The following is a 16,576-nucleotide window of genomic DNA, read 5'->3' as shown; positions in this document are numbered from 1 at the left end:
ATTATCATCCATGTTTGGGCCCCCATGGATCGTTCTTGGCTCATGGTACATTCACTGGACGCTCAGTTGGATTGAGATCTGGGGACTTCAGAGGCCAGGTTGACACATTGGGGTCTTTGTCATGTTCTTTGGGTCTTTACTGAGCAGTTTTTGCAGTGATGCAGCTGCATTGTCTTGCTGGGGGCCACTGTCACACTGATAAGTGTCATTGCCATAAGCGGCCACACTTTGTCTTCAGCAGTGTTTGGATGAAAGAGGCCTCCACGTGAATGCTAGGTCTTAAGGTTTCCCAGAAGAACCAGACATTGTCACAAGATGATAAATGTTATTTATTTCACCTGTCATTGGTTTTAATCTTGTAGTGGATGGTCTTATATACACATGTTACAAACAAACAGAAATAAACACAAAACCTCCCAAACAAAACACAAAAGCTCCACAAACACAAAACCTCCACAAAAACACAAAACCTTCACAAATAAACACAAGACCACCACAAACCAACAAAATCTCAACAAACACATGAAACCTCAGCAAATTAAACACAAAACCTCCACAAACACAAAACCTCCACAAAAACACAAAACTACCACAAATAAAACACAAAACCTCTAAAAACAAACACAAAACCTCTAAAAACAAACAACCTCTACAAACACACAAAACCTCCACAAACACAAAATCTCCACAAACACATGAAACCTCCACAAATCAAACACAAAACCTCCACAAAAACACAAAACTACCACAAATAAACACAAAACCAACACAAACCAACAAAAAACTTCCACAGACACAAAACCTCTGCTAACACACAACCCCCCAAAAAACATAAAACCTCCACAAACACAAAACCACCACAAACACACACAATCTCAACAAACACATGAAACCTCAGCAAATCAAACACAAAACCTCCACAAACACAAACTACAAAACTACCACAAATAAAACACAAAACCTCTAAAAACAAACACAAAACCAACACAAACAACCTCTACAAACACACAAAACCTCCACAAACATAAAATCTCCACAAACACATGAAACCTCCACAAATCAAACACAAAACCTCCACAAACACAAAACTACCACAAATAAAACACAAAACTTTTAAAAACAAACACAAAACCACCACAATCACCAACAACCTCTACAAACACACAAAGCCTCTACAAACACAAAACCTCCACAAATAAAATACAAACCTACAAACAAATATAAAACCATGACGAATGTACTTAAAACCTCTACAAACAAACAAACAAACAAACACAAAAAGACATTAAACCTCCACAAGCAAACAAAAAACCTCCACAAAGAGACATCAAACTACCACTGCTCCTCTTTTTCTTCCTACAGGTGATGGATGAGTCGAAAGGAAGAATCCCCAAGACGAGCAGTCCAGATAAGCAAGACGAGCCAAACCCTGGAGACGAGCCACAACAGGATCCTGAAGCAGCAAGAACACTCAGTGTCTGAGTGTCCGTCTTCTGACGACAACTCCTTCAAGTCATGCAGTTGTTTGTTGACTATGGTTTCACCTGCTCAGAAACAGTGAGTACTGTTGTCTTTACTGGCTATTTATGTAATAAACCCCTTTTTTGAATTACACTCTGTTGTGGTTTTAATCCTGCTCATTGCTGATTTTTAAAAAACGTGTTGAGCCTTGTGATGGAGTGCAGTGTCTCCTCTTGGTGGCATTGCCAAAGCTATAAATATATTTGAGCTATCAGTTTTTTTTCTGCAGTGGAGACCAGGGCTTCCATAGCCTTCATTATTATTATTTCTTGTGACAAAAATGGCGTTTTCTTCTTTTCAACTTATAATGAAATGGTTAGAAATATATTAATATATTTAGTTCAGCTTGTGTAAATGTTGGATCTAAAAATAATTGAGTGTAAACAGACAGAGGCAAAATGCAACGCCTGAAGAGATGTTCTTGTAGTGAAGCTCTCAGACAGTCATCGAGCTGATTGGAGAGATGAGAGGGACCGGGCCTAATAATGTCAATGTGTCCTTGTGCAGAGGGACCTGACCCGCACATTATAGGATGCTAATGGTTTGGTGGCTATAAAAGGTTGTTGCCATCCGATCGATACATTTTCATTTCCTTATCTTCTTTTTCTTGCTGCATGGATTCTACCAATCGGCTGCCAGTACTGCATGCTGCGTCGTAGCTTACATAATTACAAATGTATTTTTTTCTACTCCTATTAGTTGAAATCAATTTTCATGTATAATGTGAATGGGCTTATTACGCCCAGATCCATTGCGCACGAGGCTAAGCAGCGATAAAGGGTGGTGAACAGGAACTGGTGGTAGGATACTTCGGCTGCTCAGGTTTCATCCTGAGTGAAACACAATGCAATTGCGTTTTGTGACCTTGCTCTTTGCACAGTCCTACCAAACCCTACTGCTCTCCCTCCCTTCCTCCCCCTGCCTCTCTTTCTCCCTGCTCTCTATCTCACACACATTTGCTTCATCTCTCTTGGGCCCCCCTCTGCCTCATCCACTTTGATCTGATGCAATTGCTTTATTTAATTCATCAGCATCAAGATTTCAAGGTCTAATCTGTGCACGAAACGATCATGCCGCTGTGAAGTGCAGCAATGGTCTGACGTCATGACATCACACGTAAAAAACACACTAAGTGAGCGTGAATCACAACATATGAAGAAGGATGATGTCACCAAGCATGAATCACCACATACTAAATTGAGGTACCCTGCTTGTCCTCCCTGTGTTAAAAGTGAAGTAGGCCAAGCTGAGGGTTCAGTTTTGAAAGTGCGGGTAAATAGGAACTGTCCTTTGATTATTTAAGACTACGAGCGTCCACTAGAGGAAGATGCCGGAGGAGTGGTGGCATTGTTTCTGCCCAGCCTTCGAGCTCTCTTCTGCCATGTCTAAATTCAGTGGCACAGGAGCCTGAATAATTCATTGGTTGAGTGAGCTGTTGCCTTGAGCCTAGTGTGACAGACATGTTTTCTTAAAGAGACGATGTTGTGTGTGTGTCCTTCTACCAGAGCCTGTGGAGCAAAAACTCCCACCCGAAACACATGCAACATGGAAACAACAGAGACAGTAATGTCATGGATTTAATTATTAATACATAGATAGACCATTTCCCCTTCTGGAGCTCAGAAAATATTATAACCATGAAAACATGTATTTCTGATTGAATTAAATAAGATCAAATAAACATATTTTAATAAATAATCCACAAAGTAGAATTATATAGAAATGCAAATACATCAATCAGCCACTAATGGAATATAACAACCCTTAGAAATCGGATTTCATCTGATTTTTTTTTTTACTTATCTTGATAGTCTATCTGTCTGAATGACTCTGAGCACATTACAAACACACACACGTTTCCCTTCATTGATCAGCTTGTGTTCAGGGCGTGCTCCTCCGTCTCCAGACGTATGTAGTTACCATATTCTCATCTGTGTCATCTGTCCTGCTGTTGTTTAGGTGTGGGAAAACACAGTACATCACATCGTGGGTGCAGCCTGTGAGTTAAGCTCCCTCTGGTGGAAGAAAAATAAATGGACGCTGTAGAGAGATGTAGTGAAATTAAGGTAAACCGACCTCAAACAAACAACTTCAAAGCCCTGTCTGACTCATCAGCTCAGGACCACAGTGATGACTCCTAGCTTGGTTTCATGTCAACAGATTATGGTGGCTTTTAACTTGCAACTGTGCCAGGTCTGGTTGGCTCCAGGGCAAATACTTCCTGATTTCCTGAAAATCAGAGCTGTGGCATCTTCCTGGCATATGAATTGAGTTGGCACATGTGTGGCAGAGTAGAAGCAAAGCAATTGCAACACATCTCCCCTGTGTTACAATCTTTCTAGAACTTTGTCATCATTGTGATTGTCTGCGCTGTTTTATGACTATATTTGTCTATTCTGTAGTTCTTCCTGAGGTTTGTTACATTTCTTCCCTGGAAAAGGTTTTTCTTTCCTCATCCAATGCACAGATTATAAATCACTGTAGAGAATCTGTGATTTGTGATATTAAAACACAAAAAATAATTGTTTAGCTTTAGCAGAAGATCACACTTTGGGTTGAAATAATCAGTCTCATAAGGTAAGATAGTGTAAGTGACATAAGATATGTCTTTTGTATATGTTCACATACTTGCATAACATAACACCATTCTCCTCGGAGAAAGAACACCCCAACCGCCTATTAGACTTTTCTTGTTCTTTATAAAACTGCATCAGAAGGGCTAGTGGGGTACCTTCACATGATCTTTAGTCACATTTGCTGAGTCCTCATGCATCTGACATTACATTTGCTGCCTCAGTGGACATTATAGTGACACATGACCAGATAAAATGCACCATTAACTTGAGAAAAATTGGGATTTCTCTTGGGTTGAACATTGTTGGATACATGTGGGTTAATGTTAATTCACAAATCCAAATAATATATAACTAATATCTTGATATTTTGTTGACATTTTGATACTGAAATGTTTCATATTACGCATTTTACTTGTCCTAGAGATGTACCTCATGTACGAGACCTGACACATTTGACACAACATTAACTAACCAAGTCCATTTCAGGGCCAAAGAAAAAAACGCCACATACATGTCTAGATTAATGGAGAACAGTTTATTGTAGAGTTCAGTGACACATTGGAACACCATCATCCTGACAGGCAACCTCAATTTCAACAAAAACCTCATGACAAAAGGAAAAAAAAACCTCTTTCAGTGACAGAAGTATTTGGTACAGCGGGGAGGTTACTGACATTTCACCGTTACGTTTACTTGCACTGGCGCACGGACCACTTGCACAGTGGCCACCTCAACATTTTACCACAGTTTACATCCATCACAGCCACGGGGACGGGATGACTGGCTTTGCCTAACCAGCTTACTGAAAGCAAAAACGAAATCTGTCCACGACCTCGAACACGGGATGAAAAACACAAAACGGTCATTGTTGAAAGCCTCCGTAAAGATTGACTGTAAGATGCACTCCTTTTTTAATTATATTGCTCACATGACAAAAAAACCCCAGAGTGCTTGTTAATAAAAGGCAATACCCTGCACAGAATATTTCATATGTACAGTGCGAAACTGCGTGTTGTTAAAATCACTCTTATGACAAGAAATATTACTCTTAGTCCGATTCAAGATCACACTTGAGTTCAAGACTCTAACTAAAAATAAGTATACCGTAAATGACGCTTGTAAAAGTACAACTTCTGCTATGTAGGAAATAAACATGTCACTGTTGAGACCTAATTCAAAAGCTTGTATCACTAAAACACTGTTAAAATAAGTAATATATGATTATTAGGCTGACATTTAGCAGCACCTTCAATGGTAACATTACAGTACCCAGTGTAACGTATTATAACACCTTCATGTATTTTGCAGGGATGGACACACAGGAACGTCTGACTTTAATACAGTGCTGAAGCCACTGTTACCCTGCCCATACCATGCATAGTGCACAGGATCAACGCCTGGTGTTCCCTACGTAAAAACATCATAAGGGCTTTGTGACGCGTGGTGATCTCTCAATGCTAAAAATGTATGACGTCTACCTATTTTAATGTGAAGAAGTTGTTACTATGTGCGATCTTTAGGTTATTTTTGCCTCCATCCAACTACCCATGGTAACTAATTCGACTACTAGACTACGTTTGTAATTTCATTTAAATTGTGAGTATACTAAGTGGCCCCCCTCCCTTTTTGATATGACTCTATGTCAATTTGCAATTCAACAAGCAGAAACTGTAATAAGAAAAAGCATTACTTATGAAATAACTGCTGAAAAATTAACAATCATGGGAGTCCCTTTAATAAGACTATATAAAAAAGAAATATTAAAACTGACTAACCTTTCCCTCGTCTTCTTCATGATATGTGATATAACAGTTTGTAGCTCCTATTTTATTATTAAAGAGAGAAATGTCGTCGGCATGTTTTGAGAAAATGTGAAAAACACTATGAGCTGCATCTTTTATTACTTAATGTGAAGTTGCTATCGAGGGGAAATGTCTCATTTAAAAGTTTATGTGCTGAATCGCTCACTGAAGACGGAGGTGTGACTGAAATCCTCCAAATACACAAGTTAATGAGGAAAACTGTTACTCACTAGCTAATACATTTGGGTGCAGAAAAAACACTTAAAGGAACAGTTAGAGATCTGGAGAAATATGCTTGTTTGTTGTTTTTTTTTCCCAGGGTCATGGATTGATATGAATGTCATCTCCCTGCATCCTGTTAAGAAAGACCAACAACGACATATTTAGCTTAGTTAAGCGCGAGAGCAAGAAGCAAAGGCAGGGGTCTGGAAATAGAGTTTGAAAAATACCTCCTTGTACCAAAAACCCAAACGTAAGACAACCTTTAATTCCAAAAACAAAACCCACACAGCTTCTGAGACCTGTTTCCGACAAAAAACACTTTCTGGAGTTTTTTTTTTAATTATTAAAGTTCAGGTCTTTTGATGTGGGGCTGTATTTACTTACGTTGCCGTCAAACAGCCTACAATGTAGGCACTACATTTCACATGTGCATAGGAATACAGGCGTTGTACGGTTGAGTGCCAAAGAGAAAAGCTGTTAAAATACGTTTTGCTGCTGGTATGGTTTATAGCAGTACAATGCCCTGATTCCTGCCAGCGCTAAACACTGACGGTCACCTTCTGCAGGTTAGACGCTGACTAGAAGATCAGTACCTCATAAAACCCCACATCAAAAGACCTGAACTACTTTCGTTTAGGTTTAGGCATCAGAACCATTTGGTTAGGTTAAGGAAAAGATCATGACTTGGGTTAAGGAAGTACGTTAGTTACAGCAAGTACGTCACGTAGGTAATTTGGTGAAACCAAAGTGTATTTTTGGGGCAACGGGCTGTTGGATTTTTGGGCTTTATGAAAAAATTCATCCTCCAATAAGAATGTCTTATTTTCACAGGGTAAATATTTAATAAAGACGGCTTAAAAATGTGACATTGGAGTTGGATGTTTTTCACCAGCAACTGCAACTTCTTAACTGCTTCCCATTCATGGGCTTGTCCGGGGAATATATTGGTTAGCTTGCTGGCTGACAAGATAAGTCTGTACCGGTAGCAATCATTTCTGCACAGAATGGCAAAGTCAAGTCACGTTTTTTTTTATCCAATCAGTGACACCCACCCTAACCCCCTCACCCTTGCTTTGAAGGCATCGATTTTAACTTGCTAGCCATACCTACGCTAACCATTTCCACAAACTCTGTGCTAGGCTAGTATGAACCTGTATAGCCTACTTTATATCTCTTAACAAAATGCAGATGACACTTCATATCAATCTGACTGGGTAACCCCACAAAAAAGTGTATTTCCCCCAAATCCTTTTAAGAATGGATAACACAGGAGTCTGTTCACTGGGGATGTCAGACAGTTATTCTGAGTGGCTTGAAACTTGGTGTAAAAAGCCATGAGAGTCGGTTAAGCTATTGCAGCTTCCCATCCTGGAGTCACTGAGGCACTACTTCCTTCAAAGAAGCCAGGGCTGAATGGATGCGGACATGAAGCCTGTTCTCAAAGTCGTAGCCTGTAAAATCCTCCTGAAATATTGTAGATGCATAGATCGGTGACTTGTAACATGTGATATATTACTTTTCTAATATCATCCTTGAAAAAAAAATTAATTTATATCAATGATTGCTAAACAAATTGTTTACCTTTGCTTGAAGGAGCAATGATCTCCCCTTTCCCACCGTCTGGATTGCAATATTAAAAAAAGACTGGGTTACAACTGACCCATGTGATCACATTCTGTACAATCCAAATGAAAACGTGAATGAATAAAAATCTGAATGCTGAGTGCAGAAGACTGACCTCCGGTTTTGCAAGCAGTATACATCCGAGCTCATAGACGGCGTACGGCTGAACGTATGAGTTGATCTGTCGGCCGTACTCGTCTCGAGCAGCCAGCTGGAACGCCTGGATCACAGATAAAGTGGAGAGGAATGCAAGTTGAGTCGCACTAAAAGTGTAAATTAACTGGAAAGTCAATCAGCGCTCACTGTAGACTGGTACCTGAATAGCATCTCTCATATTTCCATGACATTTGTGAACGGCGCCAAGAAGGAGGTGTTTCAGGCCTCGGCACGAAGCTTCATCTAAACTCTGTAACACTGAATGAACATGAAGAGGAAAATCATCACGCGGGGTGAAATTAAATTCTTAGAAATCTGGCTGCAGCTGACTCGGTTATGTTGGCGTGGATCATGAAGGTTACACTCACCCTGATTCATTATCTGCAGTTTAGATGAGGAGCAGTTTTGAAGCGCTTTCCACAGATACAGCACTTCAATCACGCCCAGGATGCATAGCTCTCTGGTGGGGGAGATCTTTCTCAATCTCTCAGCCTGCAGATAGGAATCAGACGGAGGAGGAAACCTTTTGTTAGACTGTGATGACTTTTGAAAGACAGAAAAAGGTCCAAATCTGCAGCAAGCCCTCGACTGGGAACCAGAAGAATATGCCCAGGTTTCATTTGCTCTGACAGATTGGTCTGATTAAATAATTGAAGAAAGAGCAAAGAACAGCACTTTTCTCAATGAAAAAGATGTTTTTTCGCTCTTCTCTTGACTGACTTCCATAAGAGACTGATTTACCAACTGGCTCCACTGGCGTTAGCGCTCTCCTACTGCTGATCTGATTGGTTGAAGTGAGCAGGTGATTGTTCATTCAATAACCTGCCAAGTATTTTTTGAAAGTTTGTGCCCTTTTCCAAACAGTTGGTAGCCGTGCCTGTCCAGATGGTTGGGTGTAACCAAACCATCTGGTGCGACAGGTCAAAACGAGCCGTCTTGCTTCCCCAAATTATGATTCCGCGGAAGCTAACGAGCTCACATTTCATCTGAGTGTTGATCTGCGGATAGTCTGCTGTCACGTTAACTAGCTAAGTGGCACATCACACTTTTCCTTGCGCTTGATTTGTTATCGGCCTGTCCGATCGGTCTGGCACTGCCAGCTGGCAAAACTCACCCTTTTGACGGCAAACTGCTCTATCTGGTTGTTTTTCCTCTTGAACAGCTTCTGCACATCTTTGAAAACTCCGCTTGCTCCATCCAGGTCCCCTGAAGCCCCCTGACACACTGGAAACATACATAAAACACTACATAGAATACGGTGTTGACACACAGTATAAACTATTCATTGCGGCAGTGTAAGCAGACAGTAGGTTAGTGTGTGACAGCCTTACCTCCAGTCAAGTAGGCATAATAGCACTGGGACCAACGCGACTCGTTCTTCAGCCTTTCAAACGACCTGAACGCATCTTCAAAATTCATCTCTATCATGCTACACCAACCTGGTGCGGAGACAAGCAGACAGAATAACATGAATCCCTCCCGGTCTTGTAAGCCAGGCGTCGGTATGTCACAACTAACCTGATGAGTAAACACGTACCAATCTCATAGAGACACACATGCTGGATCTCTCTTTGGTCTGATGCAAGCTCTAATGCATCATGGAAACAGGCCAAAGCGCTGTTGATATGGCACTGGGGACAGAGAGAGAGCACACACACCAACAGGTGACGCTCGTTATGTCGGACACACACTACATGCACGTGTTGAATGAGAGAGTTCGATACGCAGATGGCGGATCAGACGTTGGTGAGTTCATGAACAACCGGACATGCGTATTAACTGTATTAATTCTCATCTGTATAAAGCTTCTGCGTATTTGTCATCTATAGTCTTTATCCGGCATCGCAAATAAACCATTTACAGCATCAACAGACTTGTAAAAGTTCGGAATAAGTGTCATCACCAGCCTGCCGTACGTACCTCTAGCCGATGGACCCGTCCTTTAAAGAACATGAAGAGGGACGAGTTGGGGTAAACCACCGACTTTCTCTGCAGAATAGCTTTGGCCTCCAGCAGCCCCTCATGTGTATCAGAGCCATCCAGGGCGAAGAAAGGCAGCACTACTGTGTGGTACCACAGGAGGGCCAACCTGAGCAACACAACAGGAGATCCATCTCAGTTGTTACCATCTGAAACTGTCAATCCGAAAGCTCAGCGGGGATCCGTATTATTGGATGTTTGCGGAAATTATCGACAGATTACGAAGAAATAACAATCCGATATTATGTTGAAGATGGTTAGGTGGTGTGCTGCAGCGATATCTATTGAAGTTAGCATGCTAACCGCTATCCCCTGCTTGGAAAAACCAGCATAGACCAGCACCAAAACACAACATATGGTGACTCACCAGCAAGACCAGCATATGTTGTGTTTTGGTGCTGGTCTATGCTGGTTTTCCCAGCAGGGTCCCCTTGCCAGCTTGTACCTCAAGAGTTGATAGTCCGATAGTGAACAACACCAACCCCCCGTGTTTCAAGCTCCCGGTCCAGGTAGGGTCGGCTAATACGACACCTAGCTGCAAGATTAACCGAGTTTAACAGCTAATGTAAGCTACGGTTAGCAGCAGTTAACGGTTACTCTGGTGATATGCTGCCCACTATTTGTATGCGGCCAATTCTTACATATTGCCCCTTTAAAAAAACTGTTCCTAGAATACAAATGTATAACGTCTTGCTTAGTAATGTTCTTTTAAATTGTGTAATGGGTTTCTAAGGGAGAGCCACAGACGGACTTCATACTCGGGATCCAGCATCAAGGGTTCTTTGTTTTCACCAACTGTTGTAACTGCATTAGGTGATTTGTTTTGAGCTACCTGAGGGCAGCGCAACAAGCTCTAAACACTTCATCACATCACTTTATTAAGTAAAACAACATTAGCAGCAACGCCGGCATTCATTCAGAGCCAAGTCTCTGGCCATCTGATGAAAGCAAGTTTTAGCTTTTAAGCCCCTTTTCTAGTTTCCATCAGGTACTTAGTGGCTGAATGCTCCGCTATCTTCCCAAGTGGCTATACTTGACACGACATATGCAAAATAGCGCTTAACTCGCTGAGATAAGGCCAAAAATGACATTTACTGTGTGGACATTAAATATGAAGTGAAACTCAATTCAACCGTGCTTGCCATCATATTTATCCTACTTTGCACTTTTCAAGATAGCAGACTTCCTTCAGACAGCTTGTTTCACTGAAGTACAGCTTAATCTAGTGGAATGTACAACATGGGGAACGTCACTAATTGTGTCTGCCTGCTGTTTGGAGCTGGGCAGGTGACGTATGGTGGGTTTTCACAGCTTTCTCAGTGAAAACAACATGGCTGGAAACATTAGAGTGAACCAAAACAGTAAAGTTTCAGGCTGTAAAACCAACACATCGAGCTGAGAGACGCTAAAACTTTGCAGAATGACCTGTGGGTCTGTCACTGTGAGCAACATCTCTATCACTCATAGTCATTTGACAGATTGTGGATCTAAAAATACCACTTAAAGCAGCTTTTAAAGACTTTAATCAACTGTAGTTGTAAGGCGTACAGGAAACATCAATGGTACACGTCACCTCTCATCATCTGTTACCTTCTGTAAAAAAAATAAACAATACAACCTGAGCGTACTCACGTAGCTAGTGGCGCCTTCATGTCCTTGCTCTCGCTCGCATACATAAGGGAGGACAGGCCCTGGAGACGGTCGCCGGGGAAACCCAACAGGTTGATAATCTTGAGCAGGTGTGGAGGCACCATGGAGATGCACAGGTGGAAGAGACCGTAGCCGAAGCTGACGGAGCCCTTGAGCCGGTCCAGGGCCTCCGCCGTCACGCCGTTCTCCACCGGAGCGTTGTGGTTGGCGTTGTCTGTCGGGGGGGACTCCTGGTGGAGAGAGGACCTCCGCTGGCAGGTGTCCTGCAGCTGGCTGATGTCACTGTGGCACTTATTGTACATTTTCCACGCCTTACGAAGGATCCAGCCTCCTTTGATATAAGCTGTTAGTGGAGACAAGAGACGGGACGAGAGGTTTTTCATGGAGACGCTCAAGTGGAAGAATGAGACCATAACTTTCTGCAATAAAGTCATGAAAACTAATGAACATACTAATGATCAGTTTGTCTACTGATTATTATATTCAGCCATGCCAGTAGTGGTACTCTCGGGATGGAAATGTTTGTCAGTCCACATCTCTGGTCGATACTGAAGTATCTCAACAGCTACTTGAAAGATCGCCATCGAAATTCATGCAAATATTCGTTTTCCCATTTGGATGCACATTAAAGCTGCTGTGATGATGTTTTTCAATTAAAATAAGTGATAAATGGCTCTATATTCGAACACGAATCACTGTTATAGACTTTGTGGTCAGTAACCATATCTTCCATCTTCCTGCTCATGCAGTAAAAGAGACCAGGAAGGTTCTGGTATCCCTGCCCACTTTATCTAATCAGGACAGAGAACTCCATATAGACCACAGGACCGCCTGTCTGCTGTGAATGCATAGAGGGCAGGATGCTCCTGTTTGCTGTGAAGGATGATTACTGCCATAGCACTGAAACAGTGCAGGAGCAGTGCTTTCTGTGCGAGGGCGTAACTCCGTTTTACCTGCACAAAAATGCTACATAACACAATAAATAAAGGCAAAAGCCCAAAAAAGCACAAATATGACCTCTTTAACATTAGCTCGTTAGCTTGCTGAGATTAGCTTTCAGCTCGAAACACCATTTTATGAGAGTAAATGAATCACAAGAGCCGCTAGCATGACTGTAGATTCTTCCTCGTGATCAATAATCAATGAACTGTTTCATCTATAGTGTGATGAACAAGTAAAACAACCTTTACAAGCTCCAAGAGTCCAAGTGTGTCACTTTTGAACATTTCATTATATACAACCCACAGGGCTGACTCATTGATACCCAATTTATAAAGATACCAAACAGAATTATCAATTATCAAAATCGTTCATGATGAGTTTGACTGGTCACTTGACCAAATAAGTAGATGATCGATTACGGCATTTCATTGATAATCACATTTTTGATGACAAATTTGTGCTGATATACAGTCTATTGTGTACAAAGATGACGTAGCGTACCAAACACCGGTTGCCACGAGAGACCGATGCTGAACATCCTGCTCTCTGGCTACATCTGATTACCTGAAAGTTCCTGCTTGACGAAGGAGAGCACGGCGAGGTACACCTGACAGTCAGCCACGATGATTTGTCTCTGTAGGCGGTCCACCACCACAACGCCTGACCTCTGGGAGTCCATCTGTAACGCACACACACACACACACACACACACACACACTCAATCAGCAGTATACACACACACACACCCTCTGCATGGTTCCCCTGAGGCTGGCAGCCAAAGTAACAAGGAGTTTCCTGAACGACCCAGAGCTGCCTAGACAGCCCCCTCACTCACTTTGCTGATTACATTTCACAGAAGTACTAATTGAATCTGTGTGTGGGCTTGGCATGATCTCACTGCTGCCTGCATCATTAAGCCTGATGCAGAGGATATGAACTGTGAGCCTGCTGCGGCTGCGATGTTGGGGCATCTCGGCAACAATGGAGCAGAGGTGAAAAATGGAAATACGTCAGTTTTTATAGAACATTCATTTCCCTCGATGCTCAACTTTGACAGCGGCGCTATGATCAGAGTTGCATACATGAAGTACAGTTTTGGATTGGTACCCACGCTCTTTTTGATCTTGTTTCTGATTGTCTCAATGACTCCGGCGCTGTCGCTCTCGCACAGTTTCTCGGTGGTCCTCAGGTCGTCGCAGGCCGTCTGCATCTTCTCCTCCTCGAACGTCATCATGGCATTCTGCAACGCCACGCGGCAAAAACAGTTTGTTACCCGCCACATCCATTATTCTGATAATAAACTCTCTTGTTTTACAGGGCGGATCTATGCACAGATCGCTGCGTGAGCGGGCTTACAATCAGAGACATCTTGTAATTACAATGAGGGAGTGTTATGTAACACTCTTGAAAGGGTACAAAGGGCTCTTTCTGCATAACAATGAATGGAGCAACACGGTGACATGCGTCCAGCTGTGTGTTTGGAGTTGGGAAAGATGCAACGAACACAGCGGACACAATCGGAAAAATCTTTGCTCTGATGTTGCTGAAAACCTCCTCAGATCACCTCGAACGTGTGAGGAAATAATCCGACACAAACGAAGTAGAAAGTAGAAAATGATGTAGTGATATCTGAGTGACAGTGGTGGAGTTTCATTTTTCTTGTATAACGCAGGCAGTCTCTTTATTTATGCTGCATTAAACTACCCCTGAGCATGCAAGAATGCCCGTCGCGATTGGTCCGATGACGCTGCCCCCCCCCCCCCCCCCCCCCACTGCCCTCAGGGCCATCTTGCATCTGGGAACGGAGGATGACATCATCTCTGGCTTCACGGTATGTAAGTTTTGTGTGCATTTGCATGCGTGCGTGTTTGTGCGAGTGAGAGACCACCGACACGCTGCGAAAAAAAAATCCCCCTCTCCCATCGCTGATGCACGCAGCGTTACAGTAATGTGCTCCCCTGCAAGAGCAATGGCGTTCTAGGGAGGAAGATGCATCCATTATGTTAATGGATGGAAAAGCAATGGAGAGGATGCCAGTGGTGACAATAGTGCAGCTCATTTGACAGATTAGGTTATCTCAGGTCTCAATACTGGATATTCTCTTTATGATCTGTGACGGTTGGGCTTGAATGTAACTCCCAGTTATATGAAAGGAGACCTAGTATGCTTTCACATGTTTTCCCATTTCCTCCAGTGTGTTATAAGGGTTCTTGTGCATGTTAACATATTCACACTATGTCCACCATGTAACACGTTTGATTAATTTATGCTAGCGGCTAGTTTAGCGCATAGGAATGGATTTAGCACGGATGGAAATAAGCAAAATATACCTCCTCTGATCAGCTGTTTGTTAGCGCTAGCTTTTGTTGGATCAGTTTGTCACGAGCTGAGAGGAAAACTCACCAGGAAACTGACGAAACTGGCCCCAAAGCTCATCAGTGGGCTGTGAGTCCTGCAGAAAGACAGAGAACAGAAAACAAAAAAAGGAAGTTGAGCTTCTTTAAAGAACTTTGCATGCAACAAAACAGGTGCATTTCACCTCTGTCTCATAATCAGTGATGTGCACAAGGGGGGGGCAATTGTTAAAAAACGCGCGATAAAGTGCCCTCCTGGGAGCCAAAACGTGTGCTAAAGTGCCCTCTTGGGAGCCAAAAAAGCGTGTCAAAGTGCCCTCTTTGTTGGCAAAACACACTAAACTGCCCCCTTGGCTGGTTAAAACATGCTAAAGTGCCCTCTTGGGAGCCAAAACTCATGCTAAAGTGCCCTCTTGGGAGCCAAAACTCGCGCTAAAGTGCCCTCTTGGGAGCCAAAACATGCGCTAAAGTGCCCTCTTGGGAGCCAAAACGCGCGTTAAAGTGCCCTTCTTTTCGCCCCTGCCCTTCAAAAAGTCTGTGCACGCCACTGCTCATAATCCAGAGAGCAAAAGAGAACGAATCACACACACACAACTGACAGGAGCCGTGCATGGTAACTTTTCCATCAGGCATAAAGGCAGAGTGCTCAGGAGCAGGTGTGGTCACGGCTCCTGTGTTCAGCTGTCACGTCTGATTTCAGAGGTCTAACCGCTGTCTGCTTGTTCAACGTGAGGTGTCCACTGTCCACCACACAGTACTCACACTCGGATACATGCTCCCATAAATCTGATGTGCAGTAATGACTTGAAAAAGAAAGTCAGACTGCAAGATGAACTATGTGCACGGATGATGATGATGATGATGATAATAATGCAGTTGGTAAGACGGACACCTGACGAACGGGCTTTAAAGGTGCACAATGCAGGTTTGGAAAACAGATTTAAATTCAGATCTGTAACATTTACAGTATTATTATAAAACATTGATATTTATTTGATGTATTTCTATAGCTGAATAAACAAGCTGTCCTCAAAGAAGAATATAATCACAGTAAAGCTACACTGCTGTCCTTTTCAGGATGTTCAGCTCATCCAGTCGTGAAGCTCATTTTCCCCTTCTGATTAAAATTTCACCCCATAAACCACACATTGCCCCTTTAACACGCAGCCCGTGCAGCACTTTATTTGACCCATCCTGTGGCATGTGTGCAGCATGTTGTCACCGTCTGTGCAGCAGCAGTACATGCTGTACTCTGCACGTCACTCTGATGTCTCAGCCACCTGTAACTTGGGAGATCATTTCTAATTCTAACGTTCCAGGTACGAGGCGCGCAGCTTCCTGTCGCACTCGATCAATGCACAGCCCGATTTAAATCACGAGGTAATTTACCTGTATCTCCTGAAGAGCTCGTCGCTCTCCTTGAATCCGTTGTTGAGCAGCATGTTGATGCCTTGCAGGGCCATCTCGGCATCATCTATGTGCTCTGCCTTCTCCTCTACCTGCTGCTGCTGCTGGGACTGCTCGGGACCCGCCATTGTTTATACCACAGCTCAGTGGCTGTTTGATGACACCAGTGCGATGGAGGAGAGGAATAAATGAACCCGTTTCCTCTCTGAAACAAACCCGCATTGGTTTATTTCCACTCGTGAGGGGAAGGAAGGTGGTTGATTTGAAAGAGAGACGCGCCTCTGATCGGCTAAAGAAGAAGAAGAAGGAGGAGGAGAAGAAGAAGAAGCTGGCTCCAGACGTC

At 42.9% G+C, this 16,576-nt stretch overlaps 2 protein-coding genes across 2 annotated transcripts in view; one reads left to right on the top strand and one right to left on the bottom strand.

Moving 5' to 3' along the window:
- The window catches only part of LOC115591212 (allantoinase, mitochondrial), a 29,474-nt gene that overhangs the window by 5,100 nt on the left and 7,798 nt on the right, over positions 1-16,576 (top strand). The window contains exons 4-5 of the mRNA XM_030432994.1: positions 1,363-1,557; positions 3,481-3,587. Coding sequence (XP_030288854.1) covers positions 3,555-3,587 — 33 coding nt within the window. The 5' untranslated portion in view covers positions 1,363-1,557; positions 3,481-3,554. The remainder of the gene's footprint in view (positions 1-1,362; positions 1,558-3,480; positions 3,588-16,576) is intronic.
- On the bottom strand, positions 6,205-16,520 carry LOC115591211 (tetratricopeptide repeat protein 39C). Its single transcript, XM_030432993.1, has 14 exons — positions 16,216-16,520; positions 14,876-14,924; positions 13,584-13,712; positions 13,037-13,151; positions 11,513-11,873; positions 9,821-9,989; positions 9,438-9,531; positions 9,232-9,339; positions 9,015-9,124; positions 8,269-8,392; positions 8,061-8,158; positions 7,860-7,964; positions 7,703-7,741; positions 6,205-7,585 (listed from the first exon to the last, which is right to left on the bottom strand). The coding sequence occupies exons 1-14, from the start codon at positions 16,359-16,361 to the stop codon at positions 7,496-7,498; spliced, it is 1,737 nt and encodes a 578-aa protein (XP_030288853.1). The 5' UTR covers positions 16,362-16,520; the 3' UTR covers positions 6,205-7,495.

Source organism: Sparus aurata, chromosome 11 (genome assembly GCF_900880675.1).
Source record: "Sparus aurata chromosome 11, fSpaAur1.1, whole genome shotgun sequence".
Lineage (NCBI taxonomy): Eukaryota > Metazoa > Chordata > Actinopteri > Spariformes > Sparidae > Sparus > Sparus aurata.
This window is presented reverse-complemented; position numbering and strand designations above follow the sequence as displayed.